This window comes from Barbus barbus (genome assembly GCF_936440315.1).
Source record: "Barbus barbus genome assembly, chromosome: 47".
NCBI lineage: Eukaryota > Metazoa > Chordata > Actinopteri > Cypriniformes > Cyprinidae > Barbus > Barbus barbus.
The window spans coordinates 12,663,830-12,687,502 of NC_136725.1; the positions used below are offsets into that span (position 1 = coordinate 12,663,830).

Here is a 23,673-nt window from a genome sequence, read left to right on the forward strand (position 1 = left end):
TTCATCATGGTAAATCATAGAGATAAAAAAATATCATTATGAGATAAAAAAAAAAAAAAAAGTCTACATTATGAGACTGTAAATTGTAAATACAACAATGTTGAGATTGTGGCATATTAATTCATCATAAAAAGACAAGATTTTTACATTTAAAAAAGTAATGTATTTTATGTTTACACACCAATGATCTTATTTGAGGGTAGAAATGGACATAATCTCTCAAAATTGAGATGACGAAGTCAACATGACAAATATAACATTTCTGACCTACAACACATAGATATCACATTATAATTGTATCTTTTTGTCTAATGACTTTTTAATATTATAATTTTGACTTTTTATTTCATAATGTACATTTTGTCATGACTTTTTGTCATAATTTCAACTTGTTTTTAGCTTTTGTACATCTAAATCATAAATGCACTCTTATAACTGCTTGCCTGCTTTAACAATAAGTTTAACTGTAATATATAAGTCATTTATACATATTCAATATTTATACACCTCTGGGCTTATTTTATTTTAAATAAAAAAACACTATTTTGACAGTCATACTTGACACAATATTGTCATATCTCCAAAAATCTCTAGAGTCATTGTATTTCACATAATAAAATAAAAGCAAAACTGCAAATTTGTTCATATGCATAGATTATTCTTTCCAACAAAATAAAAATAATAAAAATTGTGGCTGGAAGAGGCACACAGCAGTTTGTTCACTGTTTTTTCCATCTGGTTAGGTCAGATCCGTATGGTGTAGGAGTCAGAATGAGTGACATATCGAACCCAACGTTGTGACAGTCCTGTCTGAGTTGGAGAGAGCCGGAGGAAGCGGATCTGAAGGCCAGTGCAGGTTTGTTTGGGCAGTTCAAATGACATACTGACAGGGCCGACCTCCAGCAAAGAGGCAGAGCTTAGACCAGGAACATCCACCTGTGGGATCAGAATATACATCATCAGTGTCGGATGACGTGAATTGCGTCAAGCAAATGACCATATAATAACATCACCTTGAACAGTGCTGACAACTGCGCTCCTCCTGGGAAACGTGGGATCTCCCAGAGCAGGGCTTTGTTCTTCGGCTGAAGTTCAGCAGTCTGGTCAGGACTGCTGAGCTCCTGAGACATACTGTACAGGATAGAGAGGGGAACATGGGTTATAGTTATTCAAGAAGACTAAATAACACTAATAATCATGCTGTTACATAAAATCTGACCTTGTAGAGCCTTTTGGCACAGGGACATTGATGGAAACATTAAGAGCCGTACTGCAACAAAAATTAAAGAAGAATAATTATGATATAACCGTGCACTCATATTGACAAATCTTTTGATGTATCATGACATTTTAAACACTAAAAGTATGAACACTGACCTTTTAGGAGGAAGATCACATCTAAGCTTAAGAAAAATCAACACCCTGCAAAGGAAAATGTATTAAAGCAATAATCCACAAGAGGATGAGCATTGCAGTCATTTTATCAAGATCAAGAGGTGTGCTTCCAATTTGATAAAGCTACTAATATTGACTAAATAGAGCAACACACACACGCATGCATGTATATATTTCAGAAAAAGGTTATGTTTATGTCTTAAACATACAGTGGGGCAAATAAGTATTTGATACACTGCCGATTTTTCAAGTTTTCCCACTTACAAAGAATGGAGAGATCTGTAATTTTCATCGTAGGTACACCTCAACTGTGAGAGAGAATATTTTTTTAAAAATCCAGAAAATCACATTGTATGATTTTTAAATAATTAACTTCCATTTTATTGCATGAAATAAGTATTTGATCACCTACCAACCAGCAAGGATTCTGGCTCTCACAGACCTGTTAGTTTGTCTTTAAGAAGCCCACCTATCCTCACTCATTACCTGTATTAATTGCACCTGTTTGAACTCGTTACCTGTATAAAAGACACCTGTTCACACACTTAGGCCCCGTCTACACGAAGACGCGTTTCGCTGTATACGCATACATTTTTTTTACCGTATAGGCGTTTCGTCCACACGAAACCGGCGTTTTCGAAGAGTGAAACCGATCATTTTTGAAACCGGGTCCCAGGGTGGATAAATTTGAAAACGCCGTTTTCACGTTTTCGTGTGGACGGCGAATCCGTATATTTTCTGAAACGATGACGTCATCAGCCCACGTCTCGCCCCTAATCAGACACCTCTACGTCACATAATGGCGACAACAACAATGTGCCTGTGTTCGTGCTGCAGAACCCACTGAGCTCATTAACTTTATTAAAGCAAAATCTTCTGCTTTGTGTGTTAGTTTGTATTCAGCGCGCAAGGTTTACGCACATGGTCCAAGTCTTCTTCTCTGTTTTTTTTGTGTATCTCTGTGGCAGAATTACAGCGCCACATATTGGTCTGGCATGTGTACTACATCGTTTTCAGTCGGTTTCAGTGATTCCGTGTGTACGCAGATATTTCCTGAGACAACTCCGTGTTTACGGAATTTGAGGCAAAAAAAAGATCGGATAGGGAGAAATCTGGCTTCGTGTGGACGTAGCCTCAATCAATCAGACTCCAACCTTTCCACTATGGGCAAGACCAAAGAGCTGTCTAAAGACACTAGGGACAAAATTGTAGACCTGCACAAGGCTGGGATGGGCTACAGGACAATAGACAAACAGCTTGGTGAGAAGGCAACAACTGTTGGCGCAATTATTAAAAAATGGAAGAAGTTCAAGATGAATGTCAATCTCCCTCGGACTGGGGCTCCATGCAAGATCTCACCTCGTGGAGTATCAATGATCCTGAGAAAGGTGAGGGATCAGCCTAGAACTACACGGGAGGACCTGGTCAATGACCTGAAGAGAGCTGGGACCACAGTCTCCACGGTTACCATTAGTAACACACTACACCGTCATGGATTACAATCCTGCAGCGTGCAAGGTCCCCCTGCTCAAGCCAGCACACGTCCAGGCCCGTCTGAAGTTTGCCATCTGACCATCTGGATGATCCAGAGGAGGCATGGGAGAAGGTCATGTGGTCAGATGAGACCAAAATAGAACTTTTTGGTATAAACTCCACTCGCCGTGTTTGGAGGAAGAAGGATGAGTACAATCCCAAGAACACCATCCCAACCGTGAAGCATGGGGGTGGAAACAACATGCTTTGAGGGTGCTTTTCTGCAAAGGGGACAGGACGACTGCACCGTATTGAGGGGAGGATGGATGGGGCCATGTATCGTGAGATTTTGGGCAACAACCTCCTTCCCTCAGTACGAGCATTTGAAGATGGGTCGTGGCTGGGTCTTCCAGCAAGGAAGGTCTACACACAGCAAGGGCAACTAAGGAGTGGCTCCGTAAGAAGCATTTCAAGGTCCTGGAGTGACCTAGCCAGTCTCCAGACCTGAACCCAATAGAAAATCTATGGAGGGAGCTGAAACTCAGTGTTGCCCAGCGACAGCCCCAAAACCTGAAAGATCTGGAGAAGACCTGTATGGAGGAGTGGGCCAAAGTCCCTGCTGCAGTGTGTGCAAACCTGGTCAAGAACTACAGGAAACGTCTGACCTCTGTAATTGTAAACAAAGGTTTCTGTACCAAATATTAAGTTCTATTTTTCTATTGTATCAAATTCTTATTTCATGCAATAAAATGGAAATTAATTATTCAAAAATCATACAATGTGATTTTCTGGATTTTTTTTTTTATATTCTGTTGAGGTGTAACTACGATGAAAAGTACAGATCTCTCCATTCTTTGTAAGTGGGAAAACTTGACAAATCGACAGTGTATCAAATACTTATTTTCCCCACTGTATTTATTCATAATATAAATTATGAGTATAAATATAGGCATGTAAATATTTTCAAAATACATACTGTTTGTGTGTGTATTTATATATACATAAATATACACCAAACACTCACATATATAATGCAAACAAAAACTTTTTGTATGCAATTAATCGTTTGACAGCACTAATAATAATGTATAATAATTTAACCATTTATATACTCATTTTGATTCATTCAATATATAATGTACAAAATTATACATTATATTTCTATGACAAAATAACACAAATAAGTTTACAGACCTGTTTACATGATCCTTCTCTACACAGGGGAATAACTGAAATGGTGGTGCACATGGCAGCTCATCACACAGCTGATACTGCATCACTGTTTGCTGAAGAAAAAAACATCAATTATCCATGCAGAAATTATTCTAAAGTGCATTTGTGTGTGTGTGGCAGCAATTTACCTCTCCTTGGCTCGGACAAACTTTCAATATTCTGAAAGTATCAAATTCATCCAATTTCACAGCCTGGTGAAATCTGCATTCATCTACACGCACAGCTGAACTATAGCCTGAAGTATAGAAGGAAACAGACTTAATCACAGCTGTAATTAAAGATATACATCCTCTAGAGAGATATGTGTATTGATCAGCGTTGCATACTCAACCTTTCAGCTGGGACTTTCCAATACTGAGCTCTTCATTCAGTCCAATCCGCATCTCTACAGGATGAACAAAAGAAAAATGGAGTCATAAAAGGAAAGATAATTTCCCTGTCTGCATTAACATGGGCTGCAAGATGCAGCCAACTCACCTGAACAGGTCGGGAGAAAACATTTTATTCTTATTTCTCCCTGAATATCTGCTTTCATTAAAACTCCCTTAAAAGAAGAATACCATGTAAAAGATGTAAGCAATTAGCAGTTTTATTTCAAAACATGGTTCTTTGAGTTGTACTCACCTTGGAGCCAATAACCACAGACAGCCTTTCTATCACATCCACAAAGATCTCATTCTTTCCACCCTGCAGCCAGAGAGAGGACAATTCATAATTATTCATAACAATTTCTGAGATCATCAAAGATGATGTAAAAGATGATGACATGTAAAACTGAAGAGTCTAGACAACCCACCTGCTCTCCTCGACTAGACATTATAGGACGACTGGCTGCAACACTAGGAGCCACATTACTCTGCTGTGTCTCAGCTCCAAACTACAAAATATGAAAATTAAAATGTTTATACTTATCATTAAGATTCATTTGGGTGATTCTCAACCAGGGGGCCAGGACTCACTAGGGGGCCTCAGCACACTTCCAAAGGCTTAAAATTATTTCAAATAAGACGAAACAAGATTTACAAATGTTGTCAGCTACAACAACAATTTCAGTTGATTTGACCTGAAATTACAACTATTATTTTTATACAAGAACGAGATTTCTCCTGATCTCAGACAACCTAGACATAGATGACATATTTTAAGTGTGATTTCTAGACCAGGAAAAGTTGTGGAAATTAATAGATCTATATACATTATACACAAAATGATACACTTGTATACATTTTCTCAATCTTTAAAATATTTTAATGGATGGGAATTGCTATTTCTCTGCAATGATCATTTGAAAATCAGAATTCAAATCAAACTGATAAACAAAAGTCAAAGTGTAAATCATAAAGATGAATAATTATTATCATTAATAAATAAAGTAATAAAATAATTATTTTATTCATTATTTATTATATTGCCACTTCTAGTGTCTAAATAAAAGCAAGTAAACAGAAAGTTGGAAAATCACCAGCTTTGTCATTAGAGCAGATATATCAGAAATATCTAGATATTGAAATATTCACATAACTTTGACAGTGGTGAACCTTGAAGTCACCACTGCTTTAAAATAAAATCAACTATTATAATGCAGACCACAGCTGTCTATTTGTTAAACAAAAATGTTAATATATTTAGAAACATTTTTTAATAGACAGGAAAAAAGATTACTTACCAAACCAACATTACTTAGATCAAAAAGACTGAAGGGTTTGGATGAAACGGCTTCTGTCTGGATGAAGTTTTTCAGGATGTCAGTTGAGGTCGTCTGTATGTAGCCAAAGTCCTGGTGATCAGAAACATAGAGGTAGAATATACATAGAGTTGTGTGCTTTTAAGAATTATTCGTTTGGTGTGACAATAAAAATAAATAGAAAGAATATTTACCACCATCTCATCCAGCAGCTCATAAATTAGAGCGAAATTCATCCGCACTGATTTCTCTGACAAACTGCCGCAGTAGTCCTTTGTAAGAGCTGCTAATCTGTGAGACATAAAACTGCTGCTTATTATCATGACATCTACACAGATAATAAATAGCTGCAGTAGTATTATTAAAAATAAAACATGACATTACTGATCAAATTAAGATTTATTAACCTGTTGAGGAACTCAATTATGGTGAAGGGGGATGGGTTTGTTTTGGTGGACGCCACCCAATAAAGCCCACCCTGCCTTACGTGGATGAAATGAAGATCTTTGTGTGACTGGCAACAAGATCAACAAATGTAAAATTATTAAACAACTAAGCCAGACATCAGATCACCCAAAAATCATGCATTTACCATGACAACCGGAGGTTGATCTCCACTAAGAGCTGTGACCATCTCATAGAAGACATTGGTGGAGTCTTTACTCTCCTCTCCTCGGACTGACGCAGAATTAAGAACAAACTAATGAGCATAACTTATACAGATTTATGTCATATAACTCCAGAATGCACTAAAGGCAGGGCTTCATTATTATGCTAACCAGACATATATAAACAAACAACATCTCACTAATAGATTTGTAAGGATACAGTCTTTATAAATGAGATGATCTCCCTTTGATGACAAGATGAATATTTGACTGATCATTTTGTTCAGCACACACGATTCTTTTTCATATTATTAAAAATCAGTCTGCTTCCTTTTTTTATTCTGCAATATGACAAAATAAACCCGTTTAGCTGCTCAAATGTTTCATTATTTCTGCCGTCTCGATTGTAAACAGCCGGTTTGCTCTTCTTCATGAGCACTCACGCATTAACCGTAACGTTTACTGCCATCTACTGAGCTGGATATGAACAACGACGACACCAAGTAAAGATACTCGCAAAACACAAATGAATTTAAAGTTTGATTTAACACATGTGAATTATATTTATGTAAATGTATTTATATTGATTTATTCAAGGAGAAGTAATAACAAGTCTAGCTGGAGGATGCCAAACAGGTGGCTGAGGTAAAACATCAAATACAATACTGCTAAATCTTATATCTTCAGATAAAATGTTTAGAACTGAAATCTCTGGTTGAAAAAACTCTGGTTGCCTTTAACAAATATTGGTCATAGCTGAATGACTGCACTGAAGGTTGAATGGTATTTTTAACGGTCAAAGACTTTAAACGTGCAATGGTAAAAAAAATAAAGTACTAAACGACAGTCCTGGAGAGACGCATGCCCTAAGGAGTTTTGCTTCAACCCTAATTAAACACCCGAACAAGCTAATCAAGGTCTGAAGGGTTACTAGGAAGCTGCAGGTTGGTACGTTTTTATTAGGGTTGCAGCTGAACTCTGCAGGGCTGCGGTTCTCCAGGACACCCTGGTATAGGTATAGCTAGCGGTTAATTCGACGACAAACGAATAGATGAGACACTGTTAACTGATACTGTATGTACATTAGAGAAAACGTAAAAAAACTAGGGTTTTATGTTATAGCCTATTTTATATTAGCATTATATTAGCGTCTCGTGCATGTTTGTGACAAATTATGGTTCTTGTGTTTTCTTTACCATGTTGTTAAAGTGGTCGTCAGAAATGTAGAAAACAGATTTTAGTATTTTGGTATTACCTGGGCTATATTTTATTATTGTAAATGTATTTTTTGTTGTTGCTACCACACTTATTAGCCTACTGTAAAGGTCTGGCAACCATAGCTGTTTGTGTGTTTTCACAGTGTAGGGTGTAGTTGTAGTTAAGTATCGCTTTTTATTGTAGTTTTTTAATTTATTTGTTTATTATTGAAATGTTATATGCATGTGTCAATTTTATTTAATTTCTTTATTTTCTTAAATATGTAGGTATATAGTATTTATAGAGTTGTAACTTTTAGTTTTAGTTACTTTTTCTTATTTGTAAGTCGCTTTGGACAAAAGCGTCTGCTAAATGACTAAAAGTAAAGTAAAGTAAAAGTTATGACAGGATCATTTTTCATTATTTATCATGAAGATGAGAGTGTACAGAGAATGGATGGGACCTGTGCAATAACACCTTAATGTTGAGTCCTTCTGTTATTTGATCATTATCACCAGAAACCCTCTGTTTTTCTGCATATCTCAGATTCCAGCTCTTCTCGATCACACCTGTTTTAACAAACCTCTCACTAGTTTTCTCCGGCATAAAGTGTTCTGATCCTTCTGCCTTCCTGCCGCCACATGTGCAACTTAATATGCAACTAAAAAAATGCAACAACAAGCAAACATATCATTGTCTCATATAGCCCCCTTCCTTAATTACCATACTAAACTTTTTTATTTTGAATCTTTAAATCAAAACAAAAGTTCAGATGATTTGGTTTAAGAGGTATTTTGTGCTGTCGAGTCCAACATTAGAGCTCCAGCTGTTTCTGTGAGAGTAAAGGTTTAATTTTCCACAGCGTCTCTAAACACAGGGGTGCTTATGTTATCATCACCTGAGCACACACATCTGAGCCATTTTTCAAAGCAGACAGCGGAGATGTTGAAATTATGTAGCGCTGAAGCAATGACTTCTCGACCCTGTACCAAAAACATGCCCGAGGGATCAGATTTACAACATCATATACATAATAGATCCCTTAATGGTTTGATTTATCCCATAAGAACAATCAAATCAAATGTAGTTGTATCTGTTCTGACTAGTTTTCATAAAGTCTATTTAGGTCACTGAGACCGTAAAAGAAAAATGCTAGTAATTAGGGAACATATTCATAATGCATAAGTGTATACATCTTACAAGTTTTTGACCTCTAGTTTCTGATGAGCCTTTTATTATTATTTGGCTCACAAAGTAGGTGACGTAATTTTAAAACGTCTGTTAAAATGAATGTCGGTACAAGTAGGAGGGGTAGCTTCTTGATCTTCACAACCAATGACAAGTAAGGATGCAATTGCTGGTATATAGTCCAGTATTTAAATGCTCGGCCATTTGAAATTCTCCTATCTGAAGAGAGACCAAAGATGAGACAGAAGGTGAGTGATTTTATTCAGTTCTTAAAGTTAATATATCTGTACATTTTGTAAAACAAAATACTTGAAATAATATATAAGGTCTTATTTAGATATAAAAACATATATAAGATGTATAACAAAAATTCTGTTTCAAATATTTTTATGGTGAAAAAAAATCTGTTTTCAGGTGACGTCTGTGCTGTGCCTTTATGGTGCTCTGCACTGCTTGGTAATTCTGCCAGGTATGATTATTTACAAAACTTTTCTTTATGAAATCAATATTCTGCTAAACATTTCTTAACTATTTTTAATATTTACGCAGTGTTGCAGGCAACATCCTTAGCAAAAGTCTCCAAAGACAAAAGTAAGACTGAAATATCTCAAAGTATGACAACATTTAGTGCCTTCACTTTTGCCAGTGCAAAACCATTCACGTATTGTAGACTATTCCATCAAAATTTTTATTTTACTCATACATTAGTACTAATTTCTCTTGCAGCATCTAATCCAGCTGTCAGCATTGACTCTGAACATGCCCATGATTTTCTGGCACATGCACGTCCAAGAAGAACAGCTGACCCCAACTGGTATCGCAGTAATCCAGACTTTCAGTCCTACTATCGTTATTACAACAGTATTGGGCACACTGAAGGGGTAAGAAGAACAACATTTGTTTTTTTTTCTATCCTATTATTAATACAACTTTTTTTCCACTTGTAAATAGCACCAATATAGCAGTTCTTGAATGAATGATGACTATTATTAAATAAATAGGTCTAATCAATAAATGCTAAAATATTGGTTTAAGTTGTTTTTAAATTATTGAAGGAATAGTTCACACAAAAGTTCTGTCATCATTTACTCATCCTCATGTTGTTCCAAACAAGTAAGACTTTGGTTAAAAGCAGGGTAGGTGATTTGGTTCAAAAATATTTTTTGTTGAAAGTCTCTTCACAGCCTGTATTGAAAGTCTCTTCGAGCTCTTCACTTAATCACTTAAGTGGTCTAATGTATTTATATGCACATAAAATGTCCGTCCAATCATATCCCTCGATCCAAGGGCTACGATAGGCTATCCTACCTGCCTGCCTGTCAATGTATGTATTTGCATACTACCACGCACCCACACCCACGTGTTCTACTACGCTGTTGCAGAACGAGTGAGAATGGAAGGTGTTATAGTAGTATTCTGCGCTTTGTCATGTAAAGTTTTCTCGTCGGTGAATGAGACATGAGGTAATCTGACATTGTTGCATTCAACCCTCCACCATCGCCGTCATCGTGCCGCTGGTTAAGCTGGCTGCACACTAGATGATTTCAAATCTTAAACGATTTTAAAACCATAGGAGACCACAGACATGAAGACAGTTCAACTGATTTTTACCCTTACAATCGTCTGAACGCTCACACTAGACGATTAGAACAGACCAAGAGACCACACACTTGATGAATGTAGGAATGATTTTACGGAGACTCGTGAGATCAAACGTGACTTGAGAAGAAAAACAAATAGAGGACAATCAATGTTGTCAGCTGACTCTCCTGGCATGCGTTCTGTTTCACAGTGAAAAACAAAGTATAAAAAAGAATATGGGTGATGTACTCTGCTTTCACGGCATGTTTGTGGCTGCCAGGTTTCAGCTATAGAAGCACGCAACATCCGGTAAGTGATGCTTGCTCACTCTCATTGGCTATCGCGGGTATCGCGTCAGCAGGGCAGATAAATAATCGTAATGACACCACACAACAGAGGATTTTTTTGGACAAAAAATTGTTTGCGACAAGCCTCGAATCGGGCCACACCCCTCGATCATTTGGGGATGCAAATCAGGCTTAAAATCGTCTAGTGGTCGGCCAGCCTTAGACTCTGTTCTGCCAGAGCGCGTCCATGTGTTTTGGAGGAGGTGTGGCTTTGGAGAGTGATTTTCAGGGAGGGTGGGATCTTATGCTGTCAAAATCTTCAAAATCGCCTACCCTACCTTTCATTTTCGAAACACAAATTAAGATATTTTTAACAACATCTGAGATATATTTTATTCCTTCACTGAAAGTCCAGGTAATCAAAACTTAAAAGATCCAAAAAGGTCATTACGACGTCTGAAAATGAATCCATATCAATTGGTCGAAACCAAATTGGATTAAATCCAGAATTAAATCTGTTCATTATATGAAGCGATGGTATTGCTTTATACGACTTGGATTAAACCACTCAATCCATATGGATAATTTTTATGATGCCTTTATGACCTTGTCGAATCTTTTGAGTTTTTTTAAAGATTAAGTAAAATCTTACTGGTTTGGAGCAACATGCGGGTAAGTAAATTATGAAAGAATTGTAATTTTTGGGTGAACTGTCCCTTTAAGTTATTTCCTCAGCAAGCAATATACAGCAGAAATAAAAAATAGAAGTGTTGTTCACTAAGGCCCCATCCACACGAAGCCAGAGCTTTCTCTATCCAATCTTTTTTTTCCTCATCTCAAGAAATATCTGCATTCACACGAAACGTTGAAACAGACTCAAAACCATGTAGTATACATGCTAGACCAGCATTCTGCCACAGAGATATACAAAAAATGGAGAAGAAGACTTGGAGCATGTGCATAAACCTTGCGCCTTGTATACAAAGCCAAAACAACAAGACGACGAACATAGAACAATACATAATCTGTGTTAATGTTGGTTAATAAAAGAGGCAATTGTTCAGTGTTTGTTCATTGTTGTTGTTGCTGTTACGTGACGTAGCGGTGTCTGACTAGGGGCAAGACGTGGGGTGATGACATCATCGTTTCTCAAAGTATACGGATTGGCTGTACACACGAAAATGCAAGGGTGTTGTTTTCAGATTATCCACTCTGGGACCTGGTTTAAAAAAATAGCGGTTTCACACTTCCAAAACGCAGGATCCGTCTGGGCGAAATGCCGATATGATACAAAATTTTTACGTATCTATACACGTCTCCATGTGGACAGGGCCTAAAATGCACAAAGAAGCTGTATTTTCTCTGGTTCAACTATCTCTGTCTCTCTTCCAGCTCTATGAGATAGACAGAATTCGAATGCTTTACCAGCAGATGCGACATCTGGAGCTCACGTTTGGCCCTGAAGCATCCAAATACCAGAATACCCTCGGACTCCAACTGAAGTCAACGCCTCCACCCACAACCCAGCCTCCACCCCCTACTTTACCACCTGCCTCCAAGATGGATGTTATATACCTGTGTAATTCAAAAGACCCCCAATGCAAGCCACATATTGTGTACCTGCCCGCTGGTGGTGTACCTGTACTTTGCGATCCACGTTACCACCCAAACTGCAAACTCAGCCCTGTCCAGAAGTCGCTCTCTCCACCTGTAACTGCCTCAGAGCCAGTGACGTATGCTCCTTCTCCACCACAAAAATCCACGCCTCCACCACCCCCTCCTCCATTGATTATCAAAGGAAAGGAGTATGACTGTGATCCTTACTGGGACCCTGACTGCCTAATCGACAGTCCTCCCAGGCCAGTTAAGATGATTTAACCACCACCAGTGCTTCCAGCTGAGAAGGTGAAAAAGGAAACGGGGAACAAAGGAATCCTAAATGCTCCAGTTCCAACTTACGACCCATATGACTTCAATCAAGATTTATATGATCCTTTCCGCCATGCAGCTCCTGCTCCCTGATTTCAAATTAAGTCAGTGAAAAAAAGCAACTTAATAATTTACTCCTACTTACACGTTTTCTTATCAAAATGATGTATAATTTATAAGATAAAGTACACATTACATATTAAATATATTAAACCATGGCCTTATTTATAATATGTAGCTAGATTTGTATTCTTTAAACAAAACAAATCTTGAGGCCAAAATAAAGTATAAGGTCACATAAAAAATACTTTGGTTTGTTTTTCTGATTCATGTTTTATTTTATGAGGTCATAGAAAGAAAACGGTTATTGAAAAACAAAGTGCTACATAAGGTAGCGTGGCCGAGCGGTCTAAGGCGCTGGATTTAGGCTCCAGTCTCTCTGGAGGCGTGGGTTCGAATCCCACCGCTGCCAAAAATGTTTTCAATACATCTTAAGTTAAGAAACCATCACGTCACTAAAACATTCTTTTAAAATTCCGGATATATCAAAGAGCAAATAATACAATTATACAGAGCACAATTATACCGAGTATAACCAGCAATGAAATGTAGGAATAGCGGCCCATAGAAATATTCGTTAATAGGAAATCCACCTAAACATTTCTATGGCATCTACCTACATGTCTATGATTACCTGATACGTTAAAATGTAAAAATGACAACTTCCTGAAAAGGACTCGACGAGGATGGGATTCGAACCCACGCGTGCAGAGCACAATGGATTAGCAATCCATCGCCTTAACCACTCGGCCACGTCGTCTGAAAGCCAGCACCACTTGAATCATCTCAATAAAAATAAAAAATAATTAATAATTTAAAAATATAAATGCTCTTGGACTAAATCTCATACATTGCAAAAAAAATAAATAAACCTACAAAACTAGATGTTAACATCAATTTAACATGAAAAAACTCTTAACAAACGACCACCTCAATGATTAAACTAAGATTTTATTAACCTTCATTCCAAACTTTTCTTAATATAAGCAGATGTTCAGAAAGGATTCGTAAAGGGGTTGCAAAACCCTAAACGAACACGGACAATAATCACGTATTCATAGAATCCAATCATCATAATCTGAAACCTTATTTCTAAGGTAACAGGTAAGTTGAAATTCCAACTGATGTGCTGGCTAAAAGACCTCGGAAAGCTTTTGTAAACCGCACAAGTATTTTCAATCATGGTTGTGATTCTAACTCATTCAAAATAATTCAAAGTACACATTACGTATGTAGTCATAGATTTAATAACTAGTACAAGAGAAGCGTTTTAACGTTTTTTAAAAGGTAAACTATAGAATTTAAATTCAGTTTCTTTTAGACCTCATATTAACTTGCTGGCATTTCCTGCGATCCCATTGGTGGATTTTGAAACCGACGGCCTTTTCGCTATTTTTTCGTGTAATCGTAAAATTAACACATATATAGTTCGCATTTCAGGGTTTCATCAAAAATATAGTATAAAAACACCTAAAATATGAGTGTATTTATTTAGAAAACCGCTAATATGAGTCAGGGGAGGGGCTAAGTGTTCGCCCACAGGCGGAAGCTGAGTGAATTTCTCTTACTCGCAAAAAGTGTAAATAACACATATTTACATCGAATTATTAAAGCTTTTTGAAGTGAACGTATGAAGCACAGTTCTGTTCCATTTGAGGTTTAAACATCTTGAATACGTGGTTTTACGTCTCGCATTCATTTTGTATTATGGTCAAGTTTTTATTTTTGGCAGAGATGGCTGATGAAAACCATATGAATACTACATGCATATAGCGACATCTAGTGGTTTAAGTAATCATGCCTTAAACTCTAAAAATGTTTTTTTCGAAATAAATTATATAATATTTTCTGTTTAAAACAGAACGGTTTTGGCACATTATATATCATGTCATGATCATAAAATATGTGATTAATAAAACTTTATTATTTTAATAAAAAAAATTAATAATAAAACTTACTTTATAGATGATGTATAAACCTAAACATGGCCTGAATAGAAACCCAAATAATAAACATTTAAAAAAATTGAGCAGATGCGATACATATCCATATGTAGGAGTACCTGCATTCTCAACGGTAGCGTGGCCGAGCGGTCTAAGGCGCTGGATTAAGGCTCCAGTCTCTTCGGGGGCGTGGGTTCGAATCCCACCGCTGCCAAACACTTTTCCCCTTCGTACAATTACCTTTTGATGCCATATGTTACAAAGTATACCACGCAATGTAACATGAGTAGACACTCAATATTTACTAATTCTACTGCTAAAGTATTATGATTTTTTTTTTGTCGGCACACGTGGTATCAGGATGCATTACATTAACACTGCTCCAGAAATCGAGCTGTTTTCATATTTCCCATTAAGATAACTAACAAGTGAGCATACGCAGCCTGGGAAGCTCATTCATCCCTTCATAGACCGCCATTTTGTTTGTTTCAGCAATCCTTACTTATAAATAAATTAACCACAAGGCATGTTGTGCAAATAAAATCCATGAACCCCATCCCACGCCCTCTTACATATACTGTTGAAAGTGTTCCACACGGATAGCCTAAATGTGCCCTGTCCCGTCTTGTCATACTGTCAACAAGCAATGCATCCTCCATCTCCTGTCTCTCGTGGTCACTGCTTCCAACCTGCAGCTTCCCGGATGACGAGTGACGTCAACGAGCCATCTTTGTTCGCCTAATCCGAGCATCTATTTGTTATGTGTACATAGTGACAGAAGAGAGTAGCGGTAGAGCGCCCTTATTATAAAGGGAATAATAGCGAGGCGCGGCACACCGCTGGAAAGAAATAAATACAAACCTTTAAGGAATAGCGCTTTACTGGAATAACCTGGAGAGTGCATTATTTATCCCGGAGACGGGGAGAGACGCCTGAAGCAGCGCGTTCATCCACACACTTCTTGTAGACGCACACAAAACCCGGTTCAAAATGTGAGTATGATTTAATTTCAATTCATTTTCCTAATCTAGTTTTGAATGACGTTTTAGAACCTCTTCTGCTTGATTATTATGACGCTGCTGCCACTTGTTAATAGAACGTGTTTTATAAATAATATGTACGCACAAAATAATCATATTCCATATTACCGTAGGTTTATATTTGATTGTACAGTAAATACTGCGTATTTCACGAGACCCACTGAATTCTGATGAGCGCACTTGCTATATAATAGTCTATAAATAGGCTCCTAATGGCCAATGTTTTTCCATTTCAGTTGCTACCGCTGACATACTAAATGTGCATCTATACTGTAAATTGCTGTCAAGGAACTAGTTTATTTATAATATAGACGTCTTTGGCTTTATTCTCGTGTTTGGAATGAGCAACAGCGGCAGATTCACGCCTAGACACCGGATTGGACTGGTTTGGCTGGAATTGGTCGCGCGCTTTTAGAATGAAAATAATTTATGAGTCGACATTATGTAGACTATTGCAATTAATATATTTGCCCACCCAAAACCCTGTCCCTGTGATAATTTCGATGTCAATTCAAAGACCCACTGGGATTTGTCTCAAATAGCACAAGGCCCACTTTATTTCAAACCTGGCCTGATATTCATTTGAACAAATGACATTTTCATAATGCTAATGAAAAATGTACCTCACATGGTATAAAAAAGAGAAAAAAATCCCTTAAAACTAGAGGCGTGATATTCCACGCGAGTCGTGGGGGTTGGCAAACTGACCGTCATATGCTCACGTTCAGGCAAAGGGGGCGATGCAATTTATTACATTTTTCGAATTATATAATTCTGTAACCCATTGAAGATGTTTCTATGGAACCAGGCCTTGATATTCATTTATATTTAGTTAGACTGAAGCCATAAAGGGCGCAGGTGTTCCTCTGCAGGAAAGATGGCCGTGTACATACACTAGTATTTTCTAGCCATGCTCGTTTAACTGGTTTAAATAATCGAGGCTTCAATAATATCTCTCCTATTGTATACTTCTATTAAAGCATCGCTAGGCCTGGTGTGTGCTATTTTGACATGACCATTCTGTTGTTTTCAGGTTCTAGCTTACATAAAAACAGTTTTGTATCAATTAGTAACAAATGTAAACATCTGGTCCAGTAATTTAATAAAATGTGTGTTGATTGTGACGCAACAATGACAGAGACTCACACAAGCTTAATGAAGGCCTTGTGTGGGGGTGGGGATGTTGTCCCTATCATTCATATGACCCTGCCTTTACCAGCCGAGTGCAAGGAACCGTCCAGAAACAATTTATTTAACCTCATATTAGAGTAAAATGCAGTAAATGTACATTGTTTTTTCATTTATTCATGTGGAATTTGTCAGTTGGCACTGGAAAAGTAGCCTTGCATAACCAGGCCGTAAGAGCACAGGACAAATGTTTGGTGTCAAATTCATTTTGATGAACTGACACACATTTTGCTTTCAAGGAGAAATTTAGCATCAGTGCAGTCAATTAGTCTTGATGGTAATAAAACTACTGATATTGGCTACACCCAAATTTTGACTTTGGATAATTTCGTATTGAATCATGTGCTCACAGACGGTTTCCTCTGAAAGCCTGTTTCTGCTTCCTTCTTATGCTTGGATGATAGATAGATAGATAGATAGATAGATAGATAGATAGATAGATAGATAGATAGATAGATAGATAGATAGATAGATAGATAGATAGATTTCACAACAAAACATTTCTCACAAATAGCCTACATTTAATTTTACAACACTATTACATTAAATAGTTTGATTTATTAAAGTCAAATAGTTGACAAAAAAAATGTTTCAATGTATTTTAGATGTGAAAATAAAAATTTGAGTTGCAAGAATGTTACTTTTATGTTCTGACTATAAGAACTATTAAAATGATCACTCAAAACGAAGTGCAAATCAATCTTTTCATGTCAGCGAAGGTGAGAGGATAATGTCTAAATATAGACTATTGTAAATGAGACGGAGCGGAAGTAATTGAGAATGAAAAGGCTGGTAAATAAGAATAAAATATGGTAAGCTTTACTCCTAGCTCATTTACTGCATTTAAATATATATATATAGAGATCCCAGTAGGAAAAAGTCTTTCCTTTCTTAGTAAACAGGGATTATATCCAGGGATCCTTCAGAGGTGACCTTTATACAGAGGTTTGTCTTCCTCTGCTGGCTGAGATTGGCATTAGCAAGGAGACTTTTTCAGAAATCCCTGTTTACTTATCATTTCTGGCAGTTCAACAAAATATATTTAATTTTGTTTCACAACAGTCTTTACAAAAGACAAAACAGCAAGCGAGTGAGTGAACAGCTACAGTATATTTAACCAAATAATGTAATTTATTTTCATGCAACAGCTTGTTTGCATCAGATAGCAGTAACAATGTAATCTTGCTGACATGATGATTATGACAAATCAAATAGGTTTTTATTCTAACTAATTTAGTAGTGAATTTGTATTGTAATCACAATTTGAAAACAAGTACTATTCTAATAAGAAATGCAAGCAAACATTCCTAATATTTCTTGTATATAGATTCTGTAAGTCACTGTACTAATAATACACCCAAGTGATAGTGAAGTTTTAACGAATGCCTGTATGTTGGTTTGCAGGTCAGCCCCTGCCGGTGCCCCCGCCCCAGAAGGAGGTAACCAGCCCCCTAACCTCACCAGCAACCGTCGCTTACAACAGACACAGGCTCAGGTGGATGAGGTGAGTGAACCCCATCGTTTTGTCTTCTTTCATCTATAAGTGCCTTTTCAGAACACACGTTTATGAAACAGTTTACTAAGAGTCACCTTCATCTTTTCTCAGGTGGTGGACATTATGCGTGTGAACGTAGACAAGGTTCTGGAGAGGGACCAGAAGCTGTCAGAACTGGATGATCGGGCTGATGCCCTGCAGGCTGGAGCCTCACAATTCGAGACCAGTGCCGCCAAGCTCAAGAATAAATACTGGTGGAAGAATGCCAAGGTAAACAACACAAAAAGTGCCTCCAGTAAGGCTGAAAAAGCCAATGGATTTTCATAGCAACACATCTAAATCAAGCAAACAGCTAACAGTACATCTCAAATCAGTATACCGCTTTGAAATGAAAGTCTTGTATCATTCTAACATCTTTAGTTGTCAGTATAAGTACATGGTGTTATTTGTATTCATTGCTTAAAATTGTATATTTTAAAATAATATTTTTTAAGAAGTACCTCAAAAAAAGTTGTTAATAACGACACATTTTTGGATTGAATGTTTGAATGTTGGACCTTCATAGTCTACTTTTTACAGCTTTTCAACTCATTCTCCTTCTTTTTGCCTCTTTTCTTTAGATGATGATTATCCTGGGAGTGATATGCGTGATTATCCTCATTATAATCATCGGTAAGCAAAGGAATATTCTGGGAATGATTAGTTTGTCAAATTAAATTAATTTTTGTGTAATTTGCTGCTGGCAAGATAAAACTTGGCTGTCTATGCAGTAGAAAGGCATTTATATATATATATATATATAAATATAAAATCAGTGCTACATGACTAGCAAAAACATAGAAATACAGCTATGTGCTAAAAAGGTAGGGAGCTTCAACACCCATGCTTCACTGGGTTCAATCTGACTGTCTGTAGGTGGGGATATAAAAATGTATAAATACGATCTGTAGTTTTAAAAAAAGCCCTAGAGCTGTCAGAAGATTTAGCATTTTGCGCCATCCAGCGGACTTTAGCTGACAAGAAAATACTTAGAGTAACCCGTTATAAGATTATATTTCATATTACGTACTGTTTCTCGAATGTTGACGATAAACCTGATCTGCTTCTCTTCACAGTGTACTTCAGCACCTAAAGCGTGACGTTCCTACCCCACTCTGAGCTCATGAACGCCCAATTCCAAGCCACAGAAAAATCCCTCCCAAAAAGATGAGAAAAAACGACTTCTCACAACAATCGATTTATTTGCCCTCAAAGAGTCTAAATCCGCCCCTTCCCGAGCCCCCTTGCCCCCTGTCTCCACTGCCTCACATCTGGGCCCCTGTCACTCCTCGTTCGTCCTGTCCGTGAGTGTGTGGCCATGTCTCCTCTGTAAATACCTCTGGTTTTTCTGAAATACTGTTCATACTCCAGACTCCTGATTACTTGTGACAACCGATAAAAAAGAAATCACAACCCTTAGAATACGATAAGATTATACAGTATATATTCCAAATGTTCTTTGTAGAGTTTTATTCTGATATAATGGTTTTTGTAGTTTGTGTGTGAGTGTGCATTTGTATATTTTTTTAAGTTTTGTAAGAATTATTTTGCTTCAGGTTTAAACGACTGCCTCTTAATCTGGGTGTTTGTATCTTGCACGCTCTATTTCACTCTTTCTTGCTCACTGAGTATTGGTGTATTTTTGCACAAGCGATAGACTCCCTTAGCTGAGGTACTAAATCAATATCCCCAATTTGTTCTTTGTCACATGCACTCTATCTCAGACCTACACATTGCCCCCTCAACCCGCTTTCTTTCTTTCTTTCTTTCTTTATTTCTTTCTCACCAACAGTACTTACTCTCTTAGTGAACTGCCACAACAGACTGGACCAATGACTGTAGATTTTTTTATCTTAATTTAATGCTTTTAGTGTCTTATCTCTTAAACATTCCTTAATAGCAGTGTAGAATTATACTGTCTATCAAATAAAGTAAGTGTATTTATCTTAAAGAATTCCAAAATAGGTATTAAACAACCTCAAGTACTTGTAACACAGTCAAACTACCCAGCAGACACAAGACGTCAATATAATGTCAGGTTAACGTCGGAAATGTCGTCAGACAGATTGCATTTTGGTTAAGAATGAAAATCGGGTTGATGTCAGTATTCGAAGCCAATTTGACATTGACTTAACGTTATGCAACCTAAAAACAACAAATATCAATGCCAGCTGATGTTGGTATTGGACATCAAATTAACATTAATATTAGACATTGAACTGACGGAATTTTTTCGTCGCCCAACATCGCAACTGAAATTTAACCAAATATCAATGTCTTGTGACGTTGTGTGCTTGCTGGGTAGGTTTTGACAGGGATGGCGAAGCAATTAATCGCACATGGGTCAATTGCACTGCAAGTGAAAAGATTTGAAAGTGTTAGTGCTATTTGAACTGCAAATCAGGACCAAAATTCCCTGATTCATTCTGCTGGTAAAGATTTTGAAGCCCAGAGAGATTCAAGGCCGAAAAGGGGAAATAGTATCATGCACAAAAAGCTTGTTTTTGATGGCGCTTTTTAACTGGTTAGACTGCAGGTGCGAATGGGAGAGAACCACTTACTCACAGCAGAACTTCTGCCAAACCGATACACGAGTTCATCCGTCCGAAAGCACACAGGTTGATCTTAATACTCCAACGTGAGATAGTTTCGACAGCTGTGGTTCTCTCTCTTAAATCTAGAGACTGCCTTTAATTTAGTATTTTTTTTTATTTTAGATATAGATTCTATTATATTTTCGTGTGCGAAGCAGGCAGGAAAGGGAGCACGTCGTTTCAGGACTTGACGCTGCTGCTATGTGCACAGCGAGCACCTTTGTGTCGCTTGCTATTATCCACCTCTCTGTGTGCCTGTTTGTTGAGTTCAGCTGTAGTTTACACACTGCCATGCACCTGAGGGGATGTTTTTTTTCTTGTTGTCTTTTGTACTTTTTCCACCGTGTTCTTCCTGGTTTGCTCTTGTGCGTATATACGCCTCCATCAGCATCACCCTTCAGTCTCATCCGCCCAATCTGTCGACAAAAGCCAGGCGTGAAGTGTGCGTCTGCACGTGAACACCCCCCTCATCCCCTTCACGTTTCCAACTTAGCACCATTAGCGTTTTTTCTTTCACACATGATTCAGTTTCTAGCCACCCGTCGTAGTGTGTGTGGAGTATTTCAGCTTTATCCTGACGGATTAGGCTGTTTAGACCTCTGCAGGTAAAGAAAGGCTGTTCCCGTGGCAACCTGCTTGCATAAACAGGGGGAGGGCGTAGATTATCTAATTGATTGTGACAGGGGGCGGGGCTAGAGAAATCATTCCACTGGTGTGTTTTTACATTCCATATTAAGAAAAGCTAACTGTTTGGCGCAGAATTAACTGCAATATTTTGAATAATTTTCATTTCATTCATTTTTTCTTCTTTAAAAGGAGATAAGCCTTAGTTCATTTCATTTTTTCCATCCCTGCATGCTCGTTCACTCCTTTGTCCCAATCACGTTGAGCGATTTTAATGAAAAATGACCAAAGACCATATTATATCTTGCTTATACTGCCAACTGCCATCAAAAACAGGTTAAGGGACAACATTTCCCTTGATCTCTGGTTTTTAAAAGCTCTCATCCAGCAAAAGGAAACAAGTAATTGCCCATCTCTCTTCAGGTCTATATTTATTTTACTTGAATATTTAGTGGAGGCGATTGCTAACAGGATAAGGAATTTGAAACCACAATCTGATGGACGCATCCCCAGGCCTGATATCTAAACAATAATAGCACAACTTCTCCTTTAGGTCTGTATCTGTAATGCTGAATATAAAACATGGAACTATTTCTTTGTAGCTGTTTAAAGAAGAAAAAAGACAAAAAAATCGGTATTGTTTCGTGTTGTAGTGTGGGCTTCATCTGGGGGAAGGGGGTCCCTTTTTTTAGATTTTACATTTAAGGCATAAACAATCTGGAATTAGAATAAGATGCAAAATAGATAAACTATTTATTATATTAGGCAAATATAAGAATTTTCTCCCAGGGGTTGTCAACATTTTAAAGGGGTCTATAACTAACTAATAAACAACATGCATTGGGGTAGGACTCAAACATGACAAATTAATCAAAGCGTTAAAGACAAATTGAAAGGATTGTAATAGGGGACTACTACAAATAAAGTATGTGGTTTTCTGTCTTTCTTTGTGTGAGTGTATGAAGACATTTTATTCTGTCTTGGCACTTACTGTGTTTTGTTCAAAACTGCGTGGGTCGAGAGGGACGGTGGGAGCAGTTTTGTCACGCTAGCCTGTTAAAGATGCTGCGTCTTCTTTATTCGGAGGGAACCGATGAAGACACAGAACTTTACTGGCTCAAAGCCACAGTGATTTGTCCATTGCTCATGTCATACAGTTGTTTAGTCTTTAGTTGTTTACTTTATTTTAAGCAGAAATTAGTTAAGGCTTCACAGTGGTGCTCTGTGGCACAGCTTCATTGTGCTTAGTTAGGAGAGGGTGACTTTCTTTCATAATTTAAGTTTAAATATAAGAACGGTGACCTAAGATATCAAAGTAATACTGGAAAATGAACCCTGCCTTATTAAAGGTTAGCGTGTCAAAAGTTTTTTTCAGAAAGCTTGTACAGACTGGTATATCAACTTCAATTGGTTGCTATTCATTCATGATGTTTGAATGAAAAGTTAAGGTGTTTTACAACAGTTTGATTCGTTGTTGAAGGTTTTTTGGACTGAGTAAAGAGTATAAACAAGCAGAATTTAAGGAGCTGATACCATAGAGCTTCATGGAGGTCTAGAAATGCATCGAACCAAGAGCCAAGTTGCTGTATTAATAACAATTTTTGTTTCATTTGTGTATTTATTTAATTTAGGGAGGTTCATTTGGGGAGGAAAGGTTGAGCATCAGCATTACCCCTGTTTATTTGGCCTTTTTGGAGGGACTAGGCTGGAGGATCATGGGTAATGCGGTCTTCACAGTTTTATTTTATGTTGTTATTTTATTTTTTTATTTATTTGTGTCATAAGTTATAGTGGACTACATATTAAACAGAACGAAGTACATTGTAACAGGGAAACTTTTTGGCAACCAGACATACATGAAATCAATTGTAGAGTAAATCTGTCAATGTCTATTATATGGATGAACATCTTGGGAAAATATATATATATATATATAAATATACATATATATATTGCAAAAAAAAAAAGACAGTTATGATGACCTGTGTTTATTGTTCCGAGTTAGAAATTAAAATGTGTGTGTGTTTGAAAACAATGACAACATAAAAAAATAAATATATAATAAAAATGGGTCTGTGTGGATTTTTTTAAAAATAAACTATTATAACTGTTTAT

General features: G+C 37.2%; 2 protein-coding genes and 1 pseudogene across 3 annotated transcripts; 2 read left to right on the top strand and 1 right to left on the bottom strand.

Annotated features, from left to right (window-relative positions):
* Positions 1–145: 145 nt before the first annotated feature.
* Positions 146–6,847, bottom strand: LOC306865446 (AP-4 complex subunit mu-1-like). The gene is made up of 15 exons (XM_079410044.1): positions 6,614–6,847; positions 6,378–6,463; positions 6,193–6,299; positions 5,980–6,076; positions 5,768–5,878; positions 4,898–4,978; positions 4,726–4,788; positions 4,579–4,645; positions 4,433–4,486; positions 4,230–4,336; positions 4,063–4,154; positions 1,378–1,422; positions 1,220–1,270; positions 1,014–1,131; positions 146–936 (listed from the first exon to the last, which is right to left on the bottom strand). Exons 1-15 carry the CDS (start codon positions 6,669–6,671, stop codon positions 745–747), a joined length of 1,329 nt encoding a protein of 442 aa, XP_079266170.1. The 5' UTR covers positions 6,672–6,847; the 3' UTR covers positions 146–744.
* Positions 6,848–9,014: 2,167 nt separating this feature from the next.
* On the top strand, positions 9,015–12,668 carry LOC306865851 (annotated as a pseudogene). The gene is made up of 4 exons: positions 9,015–9,026; positions 9,193–9,247; positions 9,505–9,659; positions 12,039–12,668. The product of its transcript is annotated as an uncharacterized misc_RNA (transcript).
* A 2,537-nt stretch (positions 12,669–15,205) lies between these two features.
* Positions 15,206–22,500, top strand: LOC306865447 (vesicle-associated membrane protein 2). Its single transcript, XM_079410045.1, has 5 exons — positions 15,206–15,570; positions 18,211–18,310; positions 18,413–18,571; positions 18,922–18,973; positions 19,417–22,500. Coding segments are annotated over exons 1-5 (330 nt in total). The 5' UTR covers positions 15,206–15,568; the 3' UTR covers positions 19,434–22,500.
* The last annotated feature ends 1,173 nt before the right edge of the window (positions 22,501–23,673 follow it).

What these genes read in the sequence shown, in the direction of transcription:
- LOC306865446 (XM_079410044.1), bottom strand. Translation starts at nt 6,671, where the DNA reads ATGATCAGTCAAATATTCATCTTGTCATCAAAGGGAGATCATCTCATT. An exon ending in TTTTCTCCCGACCTGTTCAG is followed by an intron (nt 4,487 to 4,578) that starts GTGAGTTGGCTG and finishes TTCATCCTGTAG; the next exon opens with AGATGCGGATTGGACTGAAT. An exon ending in TTTGTCCGAGCCAAGGAGAG is followed by an intron (nt 4,155 to 4,229) that starts GTAAATTGCTGC and finishes TTTTTTCTTCAG; the next exon opens with CAAACAGTGATGCAGTATCA.
- LOC306865447 (XM_079410045.1), top strand. An exon ending in CACAGGCTCAGGTGGATGAG is followed by an intron (nt 18,311 to 18,412) that starts GTGAGTGAACCC and finishes ATCTTTTCTCAG; the next exon opens with GTGGTGGACATTATGCGTGT. An exon ending in ACTGGTGGAAGAATGCCAAG is followed by an intron (nt 18,572 to 18,921) that starts GTAAACAACACA and finishes TCTTTTCTTTAG; the next exon opens with ATGATGATTATCCTGGGAGT.